Below are 22,378 nucleotides of genomic sequence, written 5' to 3'. Positions count from 1 at the left end.
TTTTTTTTTTGTGGATTAATAAGGAAAAGTAAAATAATAATCACAAAATGTTATATTTATATATATATATATGTAGGTATATTTTTTTGCACTTTTATATGGATGATTAAGCTGGGGCACTTTATTATTTCATATAAGAGAAATATTTATATCCATTCTTAATTTTCAGAATGACCCATTTAAATATTATATGTGACATACATTTTATAAATATTATCAAATTTTTTTTTTCTTTTTCTTTATCCCTTAATATATTAAATATATAAAAATATATTATATATATATATATATATATATATTTATTTATATATTAGAAACAATATCGATAATTATAACAATTCAATGATACACGATATAGAGCCAATATTGAAAAGTTACCTTTTTTTTTTTCAAACCCTCATATTTTAAAAGAATTATATACGAAATTTATATAATAAAATTTATTGAATTATTATTGTTCATAAGATTCTTTCTATAACATATTAAAAAAATGTATTTTAAGAAAGGAAATAAGTACATAATGAAATATATATCACATAAAAAAATAGCAAAACCGTTTAGAAAAAAAAAAAAAAATTATATACATATATATATATATATATATATATATATATACATATACATATATTTATATTTCTATTCATACCTCAATTATAAAAGAAAAAAAAACTCTTTACGATATTATGTTCCTATTTCATAAAAAGACAATAACAAATATATACATGTGTATAATTCAATACACATATAATATTATCATTTAATATTAAAAAAAATACGTTAAAATAAAACAAATGAATCTTCCTCATATATATATAATAATACATATTTATGTGTATCTTCCTTTTTTTAATTTAAAGAAATGTAAAAGTGAACTAAACGAAGAAATGGATTTATAAGAACAAAAAAAAATAAAATAATAATATAACTCAAAGTGCATTAGAATAATTGTAAAAAAGGAGAAAAAAAAAAAAAATAAAAATATATAATTTATTATATATTATATATTTTCTTTATCTTTTTGTCTTTTTCTTGTTTTATTTTATTTTATTTTTTCCTAAAAATTTGAGCCTTTTTATAAAAAAAATAAATGAGGTTATTAAAATTTTTTTGTGATAATTTAAACTAGAATTGTAACTAGAATAGAAATATATTAATAATAAACTAGTACACTTGATGGTTTCGTTTCCTTTTTGTTTTTAATATAATATAATATAATAATTTTATTTCATATCATTTTATTCTGTTTTGTCGTTCCTCATTGTGCATGCACATAATATTAATTGCCAACTTTTTCTCTGAGATATTCTAAAATATTTTACTATAATATATATATATATATATATAAAAGAAAGAAGATAATATTATATATACATACAGGAGTGCATATATCATAATAATTTTTTTTTTTTTTTTTTTTTTTTTTTTTTTTTTTTTTTTGATCTAATCGTGAAATGTTCTATCTAATAATATTATCTAATACATCTTGTGTCCTTTTAAATTATTAGATATGATGCTAGCTGCACTATGAAGCAAAAATGAAAATAATAAAATAACAATTTATGAAAATAACCAAATGTTCATATATGAAAATCTGAGCATATATATATATATATATATATATGTGTGTGTGTGTATGTTTATATTATTTTTTTTTTTCTTTTTTTTTTTTTTTTTTTTTGGGTGCTTTATATATAAATATCATTATATATATTACACTTTTTTTTTTTTTTTTTTTTTTTTTTTTTTTCTCCTAAACGTTTGACATATTACAAATATATTGTTAGACAAAATTGTGACTCTCCTTTTTTTTTTTTGTTTTATTTTTTGCTTTCAAATAATTTGTAAAAGCACACGAGACATAAAAAAATATAATAAAAAAAAAATATATATATATATAAATATATTCATACTTAAACATTTTGATTTGAATATCATTATGATACATTTCTAAAAAGTGAATAAAGTAGTCATTCACTCATATTATTATTATTATTATTATTATTATTAATTGTTATTATTTATATATTTTTCTTTTATATTTAAAAAAAAATGATGATGAATATGAAAGTTGTTTTGTTCAGTTTCTTGCTCTTTGTCATAAGAAGCAATATCATTATTAGTTGTAAAAAAAATGAAAAGAACAATGGTGTTGATATGAAAGTTTTGAATAATTATGAGAATTTATTTAAGGTAGTTAAATGTGAATACTGTCATGAAAATACATATGTTAAAGGAAAGAAACCTTACTCAGATCCTCAATGTGCTGCTATAAAAGAAGAATGCAAAGAATTACTTAAGCAAAAAGAATACACTGATTCAGTTACTTATTTAATGGATGGATTTAAATCAGCAAAAAATTTAAAAAACAATGAGAAAAAAAGTAACACTGAAGAAATGAAAGATTTAGTAAATTTTTTACAATCACATAAGAAATTAATTGAATCATTAAAAAAAAATATTGAAACCATACAGAATAAAAAATCCTTAATTCAAAATAATAAAGCATATAATCCATTATTAGTTAGTTTTATTAAAAAAATGAATCTGTTAAAAGACAATGTTGAATTTATTGAAAAGAATCAAGATTTATTTAAAGAATTAATTGATCAAAATAATTATTCCAACTCTGTTGATAACAAAAAAAAAAACTTTTCTTTAAAATCACAAGGTAATAAAAAAGAAACCTCAGAAAATGATGAACAAGTAAATGATGAAGATGTAAATGATGAAGAAGAAGTAAATGATGAAGAAGAAGTAAATGATGAAGAAGATGTAAATGACGAAGAAGTAAATGATGAAGATGTAAATGACGAAGATAACAATGATAAATCATACGAATTAGGTAGTGTTCCAGTTGATGATTTATTAAATTCTAATATGAAAAATATGATTAGAGGAGAAAATTTTATGGATGTTGTAAAAAGTACATTAGCTCAAACAGGTGGATTAGGAAGTAATGATTTAACAAATTTCTTAAATAAAGGTAAAGAATTAGGAGAGACATTTTCAAAAATTACAAATATAAAATTAGGAGATGTAAGTAATCTTGAAGAATTTTCTTTAGATCAATTAGATATATTCAAAAATAATTTAATATCATATGAATTCATATTAGAACAAGTAAAAACAACTCTTTTAAATAAATTAAAAGATTTATTATTAAGATTGTTATATAAAGCATATGTATCATATAAAAAAAGAAAAGCTCAAGAAAAAGGACTACCAGTACCTTCAGAGGCAACTACTAATGAAGAATATGTTGAAGAATTAAAAAAAGGTATTCTAGAAATGGGTATTAAATTATTATTTAGTAAAGTTAAAAGCTTATTAGGAAAATTAAAAAATAAAATGTTTCCTAAGAAAAAAGAAGAAAATCAAGAAACAAATACAAAAGGTGCAGCATCAGCTAAAGTTAAAGCACAACCAGCTCTTAGAGGTGTAGAACCAACTGAAGATTCTAATATTATGAACAGTATTAATAATGTTATGGATGAAATTGATTTCTTTGAAAAAGAATTAATCGAAAATAATAATACACCTAATGTAGTTCCACCCACACAATCAAAAAAAACAATCGTATCAGGTATGGATGAACATTTTGGTAACCATCCTGAAAATTATATTAAAGAAGAATATTATTATGATGAAAATGATGATATGGAAGTTAAGGTAAAAAAAATCGGTGTCACATTAAAAAAATTTGAACCTCTTAATAATGGAAATGCTAGTCAAACCATTAAATTTGTTCATGTAGGAAATAAAGATCAAAAACACATGGAAGCTATTAACAATGATATTCAAGATATCAAAAAAGAATTACAAGCCATTTATAGTGAACTTATCAATACTACAAATGAAAAAAAACAAGTTCAAGAATTATTTCAAGAAAATGAAGAAGAAATGCAAAAAGAAGTTGAAGCTATCAACAAGCAAATAGAAGCTGAAGTTGATGCACTCGCATCAAAAAATGAAGAAGAACAACAACAAGAACAACAACAAGAACAAGAAGAAGAAGAAGAAGAAGAAACTGTAACAGAAGATTCTACAACAACTGAAGAATCAACTAATTAAACAAATATAACAATTGCATATAATGAACAATAAATGAAAAAAAAATATTAATTTTTTTTTTATTTTATTTTATTTTATTTCTTTTTCTTTCCCATTCCCTTTCTCCTTTTTAGAATTGTTCATTTTTTGAATGGTATTTATTCTGGATTATTTCAGAGTTCCATTCATACCTTTTTGTATGCAATATATTTTTTTTCTTAATCTTTATATATAATTCACATATATGCATATTAAATATTTATCTATATAAATATATATATATATATATTATATATATATATATAAACGCATATGTGAATATAAATATAAATAGATTTTAATAGATTATTATAAAAATTACACACATGGGATTATAATATATGTATAGAATATTACCCACTTGTGTATTTTTTTTTTTTTTTTTTTTAAAACTTGAAAAAGAAATAATAGAATGTCTTTAAAAATATAAGATATATAAATATAAACATATAAACATATAAACATATAAACATATAAATATATAAATATATAAATATATAAATATATATATATTAATGTACCCATTTAATATCAACCTTTAAGTGCCATCTCTTTCCCATATGTAATAATATTTTTTTTTTTTTTTCTTCATTTTATTATATCATGACTATCTTGAACAACTGAATTTTTTAAATACTCATTTATAAATAAGAATTTGTTTTGATTTTTCTGTTTGATTATATTTCCTTTTGGATGTGACAATATTAGTTTTGAATTATGTGTAGTCATAAAACTATGAAATGTTGAATGTATTTTGAGAGGCATTAAAAATTGTGTATTTATGTCTGAATATTTATAAGGACCAAAAGAAAATCTTTTACATTTTCTTATGGTTATATTATATTTAGAAAATAAATAATGTAAATCATTATGCGATTTCTCTACATATGTAAATTTAATCCATTTAGATGTATGTTTAGATTTAATAATATCAATATTAATAGGATATATATGTTGATTATTTATAATACAACCTTTATGTAATAATCTTATTTGATCTATACATAAATTTTCTTGTACTTTTATAAGATATGTTGTTAAAATATTATTTTTTATATCTTTTAAATTATTTGCAAAATCACCATCATTAGTTAGTAATAATAAACCTTCACTGCTTGAATTTAAACTATTAATAATTATTAAATGTTCAGGAATATAATTTGTTATTTGATTTTTTTTCTCATATAACATATTTTGTTTTTTAATATAATCATATATATTCATATTTAATTTGTTATATGTAATAATATTTGTATTCTTACAAGTTGATGGTACCTTTCTTAATTCTGAAACCAAAACATTTTTTTCTTTATTTTTTTCTTTATTTTTTTTCCCTTTTTCTATTAAATTATTATATTTATAACTATTAATAGTTAATAAATTATTATCACTATTGATATGTTTCATTTTATTAGAAGAAGATAAAACTTTATAATTTTCTTCTTCATTCAAATATTTATTATATACTCCCAAGACATTATTCTCATAATTATTCTCATAATTATTATTATAATTATTGTGTGTATCTAACATTTTTTTTTCCTCTATCATTTTATTAAAGTGTATTTTTTCTTCATATATATAATCCTTCTCAGTATTACAAAAAATATTCTTAGGTTTATATATCCCCCATAATTTAGTAGAGATATCTACTTTTATCGTTTTATCTTTAACTTGAATTTTTGAATCTACATCAATCAAAACATTTTTATTAATAACCTGGTCATTAACCTGCAAGAGGGGGGGGGTTGAAGTAACAGCATGTATGAATATAAAAAGGAAATAATACATATAAAAATAAACATATATATAAATAGATATACATATATAAAAATATACATATATAAAAATATACATATATAAAAATATACATATATAAAAATATACATATATAAAAATATACATATATAAAAATATACATATATACATATATATATACATAATACACCATACACATTATCTTAACCTTTATGTCTCCATTTTTTATTAATTCTTGAGCTTTACTTCTTGACGTTACTGATGATAGAGATAAAATTTTAGAGAGTCGCAATAATATTCTACAAAGAAAAAAATAAAACAATAAATAAATAAATTAACTTAAAAATAAACAAAGTATTTAATATATATATATATATATATATATTATACAATTCATTTTAAAAAAAACAAAAAATCTTACGTTTTTTTTAATTGAACAGATGGAAACATATTTTCTCACATTTTTCATAATATTCAAATAATCAAATAATCAAATACATAACAAAAAAATATTAAAAGGTGATAATCTTATATTAGTGTGGATAATTTTTTTTTTTTTTTTTTCTTCATTATAATTTTTTTTTATATAATTTACAAAATAGTAAATCCTTTATTATGAAGTGCAATATACTGTTTGAGATGAACAAAAATAATACCACATTGTATAATTTTTTTTTTATAAAAAAAACAAAAATAAAAATAAAAATAAAAAATACATATATATATAATATATATGTAGTACATATTTTTTCTTCAGTGTGTTGTAATATTTCTATAAAAAGAAAAAAAAAAAACCGTACGATTGAATATTGCTCAACTATATTTTTGATATAAAAATTATATATATATATATTTATTTATTTATAATTATATAATCCAAACATTTATGTGGAAAGGATCTATTAATAATAAAGTTTATTATTTTAAAAAATTAAAAGTTTCTATTTATTAAAATGACAAAAAAAAAAAAAAATAGTATGGAAATAAATTTAAAGGTAAAAAGGTAATATATTTAATTTATTCATATATATATATATATATTTTGAACCGTTTTATAATATTTTTTTTTTCTAATAATTTGAAAATATGACATGTATTCATAATTATAAGAAAAACATATATATATATATATATATATACATACATTTATATATATATATATATATGTATATTATTATTTATCAATGTTGAGGTATACTTCAAAAAGTGAAGGGATGGTAAACTTTCATCATATGAAAATATTATGTTCATAATTTTTTAAAAAAAATAAAAATAAAATAAGGGACACACATAAACATACACAGGTACAACATAAAAGAAACAAACATATAAACAAAAAAATGAATATATACTATTGATGTGTGAACTGGAATGATATATATATATATATATATTGAAAGATTTGACTATATTATTTTCTCCTTCTCTTTCATTTTCTCTTTCTCTTTCACATTTTTTTTCTTTTTTCTTTTTTGAGACATAAGACTGTTTAAATAAAAATCCTCATACATCCAATTATATTTGTGTATTACCTTTTCCTCTTGTTCTTTTATTTGTATGTGGAATTTATTTTTATACATATTGAATAAAAAATAATAACATTCTTTCATATATTTTAATTTATATATATTTGATAAATTTTTAAATTCTTTTTTTTTTTTTTTTTTTTCTATATGAGATATATTATAATTATTTTTTTTCATTAAATAAGAAGAAACATATATATTAAATAAGTTCTGCAAGATATTTGTAGATATTTTATTACTTAAATAATTGTTACTTGTATATTTCAACATTTTATTTTTTGCATATTCATTTATTATATTTTTATTATTTATAGTATCTATTCTATTCTTTTTATATTCTTCATTTGTATATAAGTCGGAATTCTCATTAAAAATAAAAAAGGTATCATTGAATATATTATCAGTACATTTTTTTATAGTTTCTTTATCTTCTGAAGCAGTTATCAAAATATTATCATCACTATTATTTTTATTATTATTATGAAAATTATTTATATTGTTTAAATATGTATCATCAACTATGTTATGATTAACATCATTATTTTTTGGTATATCTGAACTATTTAAAATAGTTTGATTGTTTTCTTCCAATTTTATTTCATTCGAAGAAGAAGAAGAAGAAAAAGATATTTTTTTATTATTATTATGATCAGAATAGATATTATCCTTATTATCTTCTTTTGAACAAATACTATGATCAAACATATTATTATTTACACCCCCTTTTAATATCTTCTCCTTCATATATGTTTTAATAAAAATATCATTATCTAACTGCTGATTAATTAATCCTAATAAGTGACCACAATTCTTTTGTTCATATAAATTATTAATAATTTTATTAAAATGTACATATGATGATAAATTTACTTCCCTTTTTTTAATTACTAAAGGACGACGATCAAAACTAAATGAATTAATTTCTTCACATAAATATATTTGTATATCTTTATATTTCATATAATTTTTATTATATTCATGATATATACACTTCTCATTACATACACTATCATTTTTATTTATTATCTTAATAATTTTATCTACCACCATTTTTATATTCATATTATTTATTACTTCCATACCACTACAAAGGTTTGAAAAATATTTCTCAATATTATCTTCTGGATTAGATTCATGTGACATATTTCTCTTTGAAGTACTCATATTGTTATTTAGATTATTACGATGATTAATATTAAATATTTTACAAATTTTAAGTCTCATTTTTTTTATATCATCATCATAGTTACTATTGTTAGAAATGCCATAAGTATTATTATCTTTCATATTGCTCTCTTCATTTTTTTCATCTTCTTTGTTACATTGTATATTTGATTTTTCCTCATTTGAAGCATACACATCATCCTCCACATTTTCATCAGATTTATATTTTTCGGTTTTCTCTCTTGTATTTGTCAAAAAAAAAACAATAGATAAATTTATATTTTTATTATAAGTAATAAAGTTTTGTATTTTGTCTTGATTTTTTTTATTCTTTAAATTAAGTATTGGTCTAAAAAAAGGAATGAATCCTTCATAATAGATATCATATATAATAATATTTTTAACATAATTATTTTGCTTTAAAGAATAATAACAAAAAAATTCATGTTGAGAATTTTTTGTACATAATGTTATTACATTCTTTTTATTATTATAATATATATCTGTATCTGAAGGGATTCTCAAAAAAGTACATGCATATGTTAGATTCTCTACCTTTCTATTTAACAACACAACAATATAACTATATGGAATATATAATAAACCACAACATAAATTATTATCACAAGTTCTAGATCTTCTTTTTATTATTTTGTATAAACATTTATCAAAGTATGTTTTTAAAGCTTTTTCTTCTTCAGTTGATGAAAAGAAGGACAAGCAAAGTTTCTTCTTCTCATCATCATTATTATTATTATTGTTATTTTTTTTATGTATATCAATATTGTTATTGATATTATTCACATCGCTTTGTTTAATATGAATACCATCATGAGTTTTTTTATTATCACTATTGTTTTTATTTGGATGTTTATCATGATCCTCAATATTATCATTATTATTATTAATATTATTATTATTATTATCATACTTAACCTTTAAAACATCTTTATTCCTTCCATATTTTTGCATGAAATATAATTCGAAAAAAGCCTTTGCATACATTTTTATTTCTACTGCATAAGAAGCCACCTCACTATAATTATGTGACACGTTTATATTTTCTTGTTGGCAATTTATATCTATCTTCATTGGTACTTCTATATTCTGTTCACAGTTCTTATTTATATTGTAATGATCTGCAACTTCTTTCTTATCTTCTATATCATTTAATAATTTGTTGTTACTTTTTTCATCCTTGGAATTATTGATATTATTCTTATCATTAATATTTTCACTTTTTCTTTTAAAATCATTTTTTATTTTTTTCATAGAATCTAAAGAATATGAACAATTAAAAAGACATGGATATTTATCATTCAGTCTTCGAAAATATTGTTCCTTTAAATTTTTATTTACACATTTACATACAGGAGGATTATAAAAGAGAAAAACATTTTTATCATTTTGTTTATAAATATCATATATATATTTAAATTGTTTTTCAAAACAAAGCATATCAGGAGACATATTAGATACGTTGCTTAATTCTGAATTATTAGATAAAGGACTGAACGAATGAAGTTTTTTATCTTCTTCAGATAATAAAGATGATACCTCATCACAATGATAATAATAATAATAATTATTATTTATAAGTTTATTATTATGTTTATATATATTATTACATGTATTATTACTTATATTATCACATATTTTATCACATATTTTATCACATATATTATCATTTATATTATCATTATATTTTATTTCTAATTGCTTTTCGATCGATTTTTCCCTTTTAACCTGTACAACATTATTTATTTCATTTTTTTTATTATACATATTAACATTACAATTATTAATTGAATTATTAAAAGAATGTTTTTCATCCATATCATCCTGTTCATTTTTTATATCACAAATATTTCCTTCTATCTTTATTTTATTACATTCATTCTTTTCAGATACATTTTGTATATCTATTGTCTGTTTATTATAACTAGAAGAATTATTAGAACAATGTGAGACATCATTATTATTATATTTATTCTTAGTATCATCATTTTCAATACTTCTTTCTTTATGAAGTCTCTTTTTCTTGTCACATTCATTTGATACATTTTTTCTCTTACCACATATTTTCTTATTCATTCCTATCTCTTTTTTAATTCTATACTTATGTTTATCTCTCTCATCATCTTTTAAAAACTTCTTTTTCTTTTTAAATATCTTTTTCATAAAATTCATATGACCCAAGAAAAAGTCAAATTTATTATTCAAATAATAATTCAATTCATTTACATTTTTTATTTTATTTTGCTTCTTCTTATTTTTTAAAAATCTCTTTTCATATATCAGTTTATCTAATATTACTTCTTGTCCTATGGGATAGTTACAAATGTCTTTCATATTTAGATGAATAAATATAAAATATAAATAAATAAATAAATATATATATATATATATATATATATATATGTATATATTATATTATATATATTACAATTAAGTGGAAATTACATTCATACGTTTCCCATTTTTTCGGCTTATATTATTATTATACTTTTTTTTTTTTTTTTTTTTTTTTTTTTATTTATATTAACAATGAAACGTATAAATTTGGAAGATTCTTTAAGTTCTCACATAAAAAAAATTATCTATCTATATAATATTATATTGTAACACTCCTTTTTTATATGTTATTATTTTGTCATTCTGAGGGTCAACATTTCAACTTATAATTCAAAATATATATTATATATATTATATATATTTATAATTATATATATAGATATTCTTGGCTTAATATATTATAATGATGTTCTTTTTTTTTTTCTTTTTTTTTTTTTTTTTCTTCTTCTTTATAATCTCTTTAAATTAAATATTATATGATTTTGAATGAAGAAACAAAAAAAAAATAATAAATCAAAAATATAAAAACAAATAAAAAATTATACATATATAAAATATATATATATATATAATATTGATATATAAATGTTGAATTATAATATAAGACTATATATATATAATAAGAACACTCAGAAAATAATATATACAAATAATTATATATATATATTATATATTATTAATAATAGTAGTATTACAAATAAAATATATGCATAAATAATATTCCATAAAAATATTATATTAATTTTATATGTGTAGTAATTTATTATATTTTGTCATGATTTATAAATATATATATAATATACTTTTTTTATATAGATAAATAAAATATAAATCTCTTAATTTTCAAAGATGCTATTAAAAACTATATAATATATATATATATATATATATGATTTATATTATTAGCATTATAATTTGTTTTCAAGGGTACTTAAACAAATTTAAAAATTAGAAATGTTTTAAGATACAAATATATATAAATTATTTCATTCTATACAAAATAAAAATTAATAAATATTATATATATATATATATTATTTATTTTATAACATGGCCATAATTTTTTTATAAAATAAAATGCTTATTTATTGTATGTATAATATATATAAATACATTTATTATATCATATCATATTATATTATATCTTTAATAATAATGTACATTTGCTTATTTCAAAAAAAATAATAAATTGTATTATATATAAGTGGAATAAAATAAACAAATGGACACATGTAAATATATAATTAAAAAGGTACCATAAAAATATAGATTTTATAAAATAAAAAAAAGAATTATATTTATTACCACATATATATATATATGTATAATATATAATTTATTCAAGGACAAAAATGTCCACATAAAATTTATTAAATAAAAATGTGACACGAACTCACTATATATATATATATATATAATATATATATTATATGTTAATATATTCATGCCATATTTTATGTAATCATAGGACAGAAAAAAGGAAAAAAAAAAAAAAAAAAAAAAAAAAAAAAAAAATATATATATATATATATATATAATATATATGTATATGTATATATTTAAGGGGGGTTAAAAATTTACGAGTATGCTTATTCCATCATGCAAGAAAAGAGACCTTAAAAAAAAAGAAAGAATGCCACAGAATTCATAAAATTAATAATAAAATCAAATGTCTACACATCCTTATTTCATTCCCAAATTCTTTTTTTTTTTTTTTTTATCTGTCACATATCACATTGTATCATTATTTTCTTTTCATCTGCAGGTATATAAACCCCTGTCATATATATCTGCATCCTTTTTATGTACCAAATTTTTTAAAGTATACACATTTCGACTTCTTAAGGCATATCCCTTTTCTTCAACCATCTGTTCATTTTTCACGTTATACGCATTTTTGTTTTCATCATCATTTATGCATGCGGACATGCTTCTATTGCGCCTGTTATATTCGCTACTCTTGTCCATCGCCTTTCCATTATCTCCTCTATCAAAAAAATAAAATAAAATAAATAAATGAATGAACAAAAATAAAACATTCACATAAATATATTATATTATATTATACAAATGAATTGTAGTGGTAATTATATGTACTATCCTCATACCTTTCATATTTTTGCATCGTCAAATAGGTATAATTATTATTACTAATATTATTTTGATTGGAATAATTATTTTTCATATTATTCATATTATTCATATTACTCATATTATTCATATTATTCATATTACTCATGTTATTCATATTACTCATATTATTCATATTATTCATATTACTCATGTTATTCATATTACTCATATTACTCATATTATTATTATTATTGCTCGTGTGCTTCATCCTGTCATATATGCCCTTTTCCTTTTCAAGTAGCATTTTTCTTTTTTCCAATAAATATTCTCTATCCTTTTCTAGATTTTTAAAATTTCGACTTTCCTCCACATTATTTGGATTGTAAATATTGTCATCACATAAATACACACTCGATTTCCTTCTGCTCAAATTGTTTACATTAGGCATAGCACTCACACTTCGTCTGGAGCTATCATTAAAGTACATGTTAGATATTCTATTGCTCGTACAACTATTATTGTTATTTGTATGATGATTATTATTCACATAATTATTATTACTATTATTATTATTACTATTACTATTATTATTACTATTATTATTATTATTATTATTATTATTACTATTGTTGTTCATATTTCCCATATTGTTACTGTTCATCTTATTATTCACACTCTTGTTATCATCATAACCCTTTTCATACTTAGGACTTCTATAAGCAGAATCCATATTTTCATTATACACATCTTTAGAATTATTTCTTATGTTCCCTTGGTACTTATTTTCATATTTATATTTCCCATTTTCTATTGAAGTATTACTATATTGACTTAACGTATTATGGTTTTTGTAAGCACCATGACAATTCATTCCACTATAATTATTATTTATATGTGTACTGCTGTTACTATAACTTTGCGGGTTCTTATTAGATATTGTATTTATAGATTTCTTTTTTAATAAACTATTTATTTCATCCTTATCCATATTATGTTCATCATAAGGATAATTTCCTTTTCTATTTCCATACATATAACTTTTCATATTATTCACAGGATCATATGGTTCTTTCATTCTTGAAAATGATTTATAATTTCCTTGATTTTTTGATGAACTCCTCTCATTTTCAAAAGAATCTCTTTTATTACTATTATTATTATTATTATTATTCGAAGCGCTACAACTAGTTGTTGGAGTTGTACAATTATCATTATGATAATATTGATCCCTTTCATATCTTGGTAATTTATCCCTTTCAAGTCTATCCATCCTGTCTAATCTTTCTTTACCTAATCTATCTAATCTTTCTTTTTCAAACCTATCCAACCTTTCTTTTTCGAACCTATCCAACCTTTCTTTATCTAATCTATCCAACCTTTCTTTTTCTAATCTGTCCAATCTTTCTTTTTCTAATCTATCCAATCTTTCCTTTTCTAATCTATCCAATCTTTCTTTTTCTAATCTATCCAATCTTTCCTTTTCTAATCTATCCAATCTTTCCTTTTCTAACCTGTCCAATCTTTCCTTTTCTAATCTTTCTAACCTTTCCTTTTCTAATCTTTCTAATCTTTCCCTCTCTAATCTTTGCATGCGTTCTCTTTCTATCCTTTCCATTTTCCCCTTCTTTTCTCTCTCCAATCGGTCTTTCTTTTCCCTCTCCAATCGCTTCTTTTCCATTAACTTCATTTCTAAAGCCTTTCTCTGACTTCTCTCTCTTTCGTATATTTCTCTCTTCATCTTTTCCTTTTCATTGAAACGATCTGTTTCTATATGATACATTTTTGTTGGACCATCCATGTGTGCTCCTCCCACTCTACTATTATTTGTATATTTTCCATTGTTAATTAAATGAGAATTATTTGTACCATCAGGAGGGTGATATTTGACGTTATCTTTAGATATAGCAGTAATCACACTTTGTCTGCTTAAACAACTTGAACTCCTTTCCCTTTCGTTATTTCTTTTATTTATTAATACATCATTCGGATGAGCATAATTATGTTTGTTGTCCATATTTGAAGTACATGAATCTATATTAGTCAATTCTGTACCATGTTCTTTTTTAGATAAAATAGGTGAAGAGACATTTTTAATAATCTGATATCCCAAACATTGTAAGGCACTAGGTCTCTCTTTAGCTGATAAATTTAATAAATTCTTAATAAGTAAATTTAATTCTTTTGATTTCCCTTTTATTGGTAATTCAGGACCTCGTTTTAATTCTGAAATTAATTGGGCAAAATTATTTGCTTTATGAAAAGGAGTTTTTCCTGAACATAATTCATATATTATACATCCAAGAGCCCACATGTCACTTTTATCATCATAACTTTTTGTTTCATGTAATAATAATTCAGGAGACCAATAGTATGGTGTACCCACACAAGAATGAGCCATACTTTCTATACCTATATTTTTACTTAACCCAAAATCTCCAATTTTTGCTATAGGTCTACTATTTAAATTATTAGCTTGTGAGCTTATTTTACCAATATGTCTTATACCTGTAGATAAAAATATATTTTGTGGTTTTAAATCACGATGTAATACTCTTTCACCATTAGGTCCATCTTTTAAATTATGACAATAAGCTAAAGCATGTAATAATTGTCTAGTTATATCTACAATTGCATGCTCTTCTATTTTACCAAACATTTTATAACATTTTTGAATATTTCGAGATAAATCACCTGCATCACAAAATTCCATTAAGATATATAATTTCTGATTAGCTTTATTTAAAAACCTATCTATATATCGAACAATATTTTTATGTTTTAATTCTCTCATTACATTTACTTCTATAACTAATTGAGATTTCTCTCTTTCTTTTAAACCTCTATATGATATAGCTTTCCAACAAAAAAACTCTTGAGTTCGTTTATGCTTTACTAAAAATACTTCTCCAAATCTACCATTCCCAATTTTTTTTATTACTTCATATTCGTTTAAACGACTTTCTCCATCATCATATTTACTTGGCATTTTAACAAATTTTTCTTTTGCCTTTTTTTTTTTTTTTTAATTACTATTTTATTAATTATATATATATATATATATATATATATATATATATACAAATATGTGCTTATATATTTTGCAAAATATTATATTGTTTATATGCCATTATAAGCATATATATTGAATAAATTGAATGAAATAAACATATATATATATATAATATATATGTAAGACAAATATATACTTCAATTTTTTTTTAAAAAGACAATTATATTAAATTAACTATACATTAATGTAAGAGATATTAAATAAAACATCAATAAGGTATATATGTGCTTAAGAATATATAAGTGTATATATATATATATATATATGTACATATAATATATATATATATATATATATATATATATATATATATTTATTTATTTTTATTTGACAAAATGAAAGTTACGAAATATTAAACACTTAAAAACTGTTGGGTAATAATATATATATATATATATATATTCAATATATATGTAAACACAGATAAAAATAAAACAAATGCTACCATGAAATGGTATTTTCTAAAAATATGAAATAATTTATTTTATTTTCCACATATACGAATAATATAAAATCGTTTATATACTGTTTTATTTATTTATTTATATATTTATTTTTTTGCCATATTCTTTATTGTCACGTGGACATAGTTTTAATATATTATATTATATTATATTTCTTTTTATATGTTTTATATTCCACATAAAAAAAATGAGGAACATTTATTAAAGAAAAGCTTAAAGAATATATCTAAGCTTAAATAATATAATAATACTTATAATATAATATCCTTTTACGGCATTTTTTTTATTTCATTTTATTTTATTTTTTTTTGTTTTCTCCTTATTCTTTATAATTTCAGAATGTTATATATATATATATATATAATTACATTAATATTATATACTTTATAAGGTGTATAAAATATAATATATATATATTATATGTGTTTTATATATATTCCAATGCGTATTGATATACATATTATATATATTTATGTATTCCTTCTTTTTAATTACATTTAAAAAAAAAAAAAAAAAAAAAAAAAATCATTTTACTATGAATTAAATGAAAATTTGCTCATTCTCTCACAAGTAAGATTATTAAATATAAGTTCAATTAAAAAATATATATATAAATAAATAAATATATATATATGTGTATGTTTTTATATCTTATAGATTTTTTTAAAAATCTCGTCATTTATAATTTTATTTTAATTTACAATTTTTTTTTTTTTTTTTCTTAATTTAAAAAAGATAATATATATATATATATATTATATTTATTCTTTTTCTCATTTTATTAGTTTGCTTATTGAAATATTATTAAGAAAGCATATTTTATTATAAAAATATATTATATATATATAATATATTTTATGTATTAATAGTTTTTATTATATTTTTTTTTTTTTTTTTTTATTGAATGTCTAATTTTGATGCACACTTTTGTGCAATTAAAAAAAAAATGTATGTATGTTAAGGTAAAATGATAAAAATGTTAAGGCAAAATAATAAAATGTTAAGGTAAAATGATAAAATGTTAAGGTAAAATGATAAAATGTTAAGGTAAAATGATAAAAATGTTAAGGTAAAAAAAAAAAAATATATATATATATATATATTAGCTGTAACAAACACAGATCCTTCATTCTCAATTGTTTCGAGTTTTGAATAATAATGATTCGAAAAAAGCATGATAAAATATATATATATATATATATGAAGTAATAATAATTTTTCGGTGAATGTTAATCTTTTGTTTATATCAAAAATTAACACAAAGTTATATTAAAAAATAAAGTGTTAAAATTCAAATAGTGTTTATACATATAATAAAAAATCTACACACACTAAGAAAAAAATTTAAAAACCAAACAATATATACATAAAAAATTATGTACATATATATATATGTATGTATGTATGAACATCCTATATGCATTTATAGTTTGTCCATGATAGCAACTCTTTTCTTTTTCTTTTGAAAATTTGTTTATTATATAGAAGGAGGATAAAATCATTCAACTTTTTTAAATGCCTTAAATATATATTGTTATTAGAATATATATGATTAAAAACGTTAATGGGTAAATTATTTTCTTTGTTATTGAACCAGAAGGTATTTGAATCCATATGAGAAGACAAATATATACATAATGACATCATTATATCATTCATTTTTTTTTTATGTTCATTTTTTAATTTATCAGAAGTATTACATAATTTGGAGATTAATAAAATTATAAAATGGTTATCTACAAATCTAATTAAATACATATATTGAAGAGTATTTATATTTTGTTCTATGGTATTATTTTTTATACTATTCTCAATATTATTGAGTAATTTTATATAAGCATTATTGAAAAGGTCTCCTTCTTTAGAAAGTTCAATTAATTTATTTTTTAATGTTTTTTCATAATAATTTTTCACATTATCATTTATGGTATCTTTATAATGTTCACCTGTATTATTACAAGTCTTATTTTCTTTTTTTATTCTAATATTATCATTTTTTTTTTTAACCCTTCCCAGTTTATGGTCTTCTCCTTTTTCATCACTTTGATTAATCTCTATGTGAACACTTGGAGTATTAAAAAAATGGATATTATCATAAAAGTCCAGATTATCAAGATTATTATACTGCATATAGGATTGTATGGCATATATATGTTTTAAGAAGGGTAAATTATAAAAATTTAAGGTATATATAGATTTGAAAAACATTAATTTGTAGTGTACTTCTAAATTATATATAGCATCTAGAAATACATATTTTTTAATACTTTTAAGTATATTATTTTTATATATAATAAAATTTTCTATACTTGATTTTGTTTTATCAGTATTTTTGTAAAATTCATTAGACATTTCTTCTATGTTATTATAATGATTTTTAAACATTTGAATAATATCAAGGTGTTCATTGTATTTAATTAAAATATTATCATATGTATTTTCATTGTGTATACATGGCATGTTTATATCATCACATTTGTTATTTGAATAAGATAATAAGATATTTATATTATCAATATGACATGTCATCATATTATTACTATTATTATTATTATTATTATTTATTTTGGATGTAGAATTTTGCGATTCAGTTACATTTTCTTTATATGATGATGAAAAAAAAAATGTACTAGGCAAAATTGGATAAAATATATTTGATAAAACATAAAAAAAGAGACAAACTAATTTATTATTATTCATATGATTATCTATATATATATAATTTTTAAAAGATCCATCAATCAAATTAATATATCTTTCTTTTTTTTTTCCCCATTCTTTTTCATTAATCCTTTCAGGTGTATATGATTTTTTTATGTCTTTTTTTAAGTCAATTTTTTCAATAAATTTTTCTATTAAGGTAAATATATTTTTTTGAATATGTTCAAATGGATTCTTTATATTGCTTTTTATATCTTTTTCTATACTTTGATTATTTTCATATTTTTTTTTATTCAGTTGATAACTTATATTTTCATTATTGATACATTGTGATAAGACTAATAATATTTTTATTAAATGGTTTTTATTTATGTAATCTATATTAAGATGAATAAAAGAAGAATAATAATTATAAATATGAAAACTACTGTGTGTATTATTATTATAATATTGTGTATATTTTTCTTTATTTATAAAAGAATAATTATTTCCTTCATTCTTTTGATAAATGCGTGTATTATTTAGAACATTATCAAAACAATTATCATCATCACAATATATATTATTATTACTATTATTATTATTACTATTACTATTATTATTATTGTTGTTCCTTTTATTATTAAATTGCCCTTCCAATTTTTTTAATTTCATATGAGTTAATATATGGCCCCCTTTTTTATTTTCTTCATTATCTAATATGTCAGATGTTTTGTCCAAGTTAAAAAAATTATTTTTTGAAATAAAAAAATGATAGTTTTCAAACAAATAAAATGAATAGATGACATGAATTATATCGTTTACATTTACGTTGTTAAAATATTTTTTGGAAAATATATAGTTATTATAAAAATAGGAAAAAAAATTACATGAGATATCTAAATAATATAAATCATTATATATAAGAATATATAAAAATTCTACTAATTCATTGGAATCCAGATTGTGTTTTTCTTTTAATAAATCTTTTAATATTTTTTTATAAACTATACGATCACTTTTTATTTTCTTCTGTTCTATACATTTTAATTTATATAAATTATGTTTTATATTATTATCTAAAAATTGTAATTCCTCATAATTATTACTAATCTTTTCTTTATCTTTACATATATATGTTTGTACCCCTCTTTTCAAAAAGGCCTTCCCTCTCAATTTTTTTTCAATGAGTCTTATCATTTATAAGGCAACAAAAAAAAAAATAAAAATAAAAATAAAAAAAAATAAAATAAAAAAAAAAATAAAAAAATAAAATAAATTGATAGGAAAAAAAAAAAAAAAAAAATAAAATAAAATAAATTTGATTTTATAATCATAATATAATAAATTAAAATATATATAATATACATATAATGCACAATATACGTTCTATAAGCCCCTTATATATGATAATAAGAATGTGTTATTAATATAATATGAAGACATTTATATTAAAACGTAATTATAAAAAAAAATCTATATGTATATAATCAAATTATTTTCTAATTTTAAAAGAAAACACTAAATATAATATATATATATATATATATATATATATATATTTTTATTACAAAGAACAAAAACATATACTTCTTTATAGATGCATGTAATATTTCTCTTTTTTTGTGTGTATATAAAATGAAGATAGACTTAGAACTGGTTAAAAAAAAAAGCGAACACAATGAAGGTCTAATGGAAGACTTAGAAGAAATATCTCTTCATCAATTGCAAATAAAAAAAATCGAATTTATTAATATACATTGTAAAAATTTAAAAATATTATTGTTACAAAATAATTTAATTGAAAAAATTGAAAACTTAAATCAACTCAAGAAGTTAGAATATTTAAATCTAGCCATTAATAATATTACTGTCATTGAAAATTTGGAAAAATGTGAATCATTAAAAAAGGTACATTTTAATATATATATATATTACATTTGTTATTATATATGTGTGGCATGAATATTTATCAATTACATAAATGAAATGCAATATATTATGATAATATATATATATATATATATATATATATTTATTTATTTATATGTTGTTTCCTTGTCACCTTTTAGCTCGATTTAACACTAAATTTTATCGACCTTGATACAATCGAAGAATCCATAAAAAACTTAAAAAAAAACGAAAACTTAAAAGAATTCTATATAATGGGCAACCCATGCTCAAATTGGATATACCTAAAATATTATATCATCTTTCATATTGAACAATTACAAGTTTTAGATGGTTGCGATATATTAATATCTGATCGAATTAAATCTAAACAATTTTTTGAACAAGTGTTAGTATCACTAAAACAAGAAATACAAATTAACAAATCCAAAGGAAATGAAAAAAATAATTTTTATTCCATTAATAATAGGAAACAAATTTATGAAGAAATAGAAAAAGAGGAAATGGAAGCAAACAAATGTAAAAATGAAAATAATGAAAAAAAAAAAACAAAGGAAAAAAAAGAATTATCTATTTATAATGAAGAAGGGGAAATACGACAATGCAATGAAGGTAAAAAAAAAAAAAAAAAAAAAAAAAAAAAAAAAAAAAAAAAAAATATATATATGTATATACAAATATATATATTTATTATATATATTTATTCACTTTTTAGGACATTACAAATTCATGTTTGATGAATATTCCAATAAAAAATATTCCTTTCTAAAATTATATTTACCAAAATATTTGTGCAATTCTTTAATTCAAATAGACCTAAATATATGTTATGTAAGATGCATAATTAAAGACAAACTTTTCCAAATAAAATTAAATGATCCTATTCTAACTGACTTGAGCAAAATATCCAGAAAAAAATACACAGGAGAATTATTTATTAAAATGAGAAAACAAAGTTATCAAAAAAATAAAATTGTTACAAAGGAATACTCCAACGATGAAAATGTATATACTTATGATAATCCTACTAACTTACAACAATCATTTTTATTATCATCTACAATGTGTACACCTGATTGTTCCTCTAAATCTCAATCGTCATCTTCATCGTCATCCACTTCCTCTTCTTTTTTTAATGAACAATATACTTATATGGTAAAAAACAAAAACATGAACAAAAAAAAAAAATTTTTAAAGTCCAATTTGTCTCTTCCACACAAAAAAAATATTCCCTTTTTTTTGGAAGAAAAGCAAATCAAATATTTTTCAAACTACCTTAATCAAATCCCAACTCTGGAAAAAATTTCTAAAAGAAGCACATAAAAAAT

General features: G+C 19.7%; 6 protein-coding genes across 6 annotated transcripts; 2 read left to right on the top strand and 4 right to left on the bottom strand.

The window, feature by feature from the left end:
• Nucleotides 1–2,052: 2,052 nt before the first annotated feature.
• On the top strand, nucleotides 2,053–4,071 carry PADL01_1229200 (merozoite surface protein 9; the record flags this gene model as incomplete). The annotated part of the gene is made up of 1 exon (XM_028683256.1): nucleotides 2,053–4,071. The coding sequence occupies one exon, from the start codon at nucleotides 2,053–2,055 to the stop codon at nucleotides 4,069–4,071; it is 2,019 nt and encodes a 672-aa protein (XP_028539452.1).
• A 606-nt stretch (nucleotides 4,072–4,677) lies between these two features.
• PADL01_1229100 (RNA pseudouridylate synthase,putative) lies at nucleotides 4,678–6,297 on the bottom strand (the record flags this gene model as incomplete). Its single annotated transcript, XM_028683255.1, has 3 exons — nucleotides 4,678–5,820; nucleotides 6,056–6,146; nucleotides 6,269–6,297. The coding sequence occupies 3 exons, from the start codon at nucleotides 6,295–6,297 to the stop codon at nucleotides 4,678–4,680; spliced, it is 1,263 nt and encodes a 420-aa protein (XP_028539451.1).
• A 956-nt stretch (nucleotides 6,298–7,253) lies between these two features.
• PADL01_1229000 (conserved Plasmodium protein, unknown function) lies at nucleotides 7,254–10,889 on the bottom strand (the record flags this gene model as incomplete). The annotated part of the gene is made up of 1 exon (XM_028683254.1): nucleotides 7,254–10,889. The coding sequence occupies one exon, from the start codon at nucleotides 10,887–10,889 to the stop codon at nucleotides 7,254–7,256; it is 3,636 nt and encodes a 1,211-aa protein (XP_028539450.1).
• Nucleotides 10,890–12,647: 1,758 nt separating this feature from the next.
• On the bottom strand, nucleotides 12,648–15,951 carry PADL01_1228900 (NIMA related kinase 1; the record flags this gene model as incomplete). The annotated part of the gene is made up of 2 exons (XM_028683253.1): nucleotides 12,648–12,849; nucleotides 13,001–15,951. 2 exons carry the CDS (start codon nucleotides 15,949–15,951, stop codon nucleotides 12,648–12,650), a joined length of 3,153 nt encoding a protein of 1,050 aa, XP_028539449.1.
• A 1,961-nt stretch (nucleotides 15,952–17,912) lies between these two features.
• Nucleotides 17,913–20,339, bottom strand: PADL01_1228800 (conserved Plasmodium protein, unknown function; the record flags this gene model as incomplete). Its single annotated transcript, XM_028683252.1, has 1 exon — nucleotides 17,913–20,339. The coding sequence occupies one exon, from the start codon at nucleotides 20,337–20,339 to the stop codon at nucleotides 17,913–17,915; it is 2,427 nt and encodes an 808-aa protein (XP_028539448.1).
• Nucleotides 20,340–20,777: 438 nt separating this feature from the next.
• PADL01_1228700 (leucine-rich repeat protein) lies at nucleotides 20,778–22,373 on the top strand (the record flags this gene model as incomplete). The annotated part of the gene is made up of 3 exons (XM_028683251.1): nucleotides 20,778–21,050; nucleotides 21,212–21,662; nucleotides 21,766–22,373. 3 exons carry the CDS (start codon nucleotides 20,778–20,780, stop codon nucleotides 22,371–22,373), a joined length of 1,332 nt encoding a protein of 443 aa, XP_028539447.1.
• Nucleotides 22,374–22,378: the final 5 nt, after the last annotated feature.

Source organism: Plasmodium sp. gorilla clade G2 (assembly GCF_900097015.1).
Source record: "Plasmodium sp. gorilla clade G2 genome assembly, chromosome: 12".
Classification (NCBI taxonomy): Eukaryota; Apicomplexa; class Aconoidasida; order Haemosporida; family Plasmodiidae; genus Plasmodium; species Plasmodium adleri (nom. inval.).
Note: the sequence above shows the minus strand (reverse complement) of the source record. Positions and strands in the feature narration are given on the sequence as shown.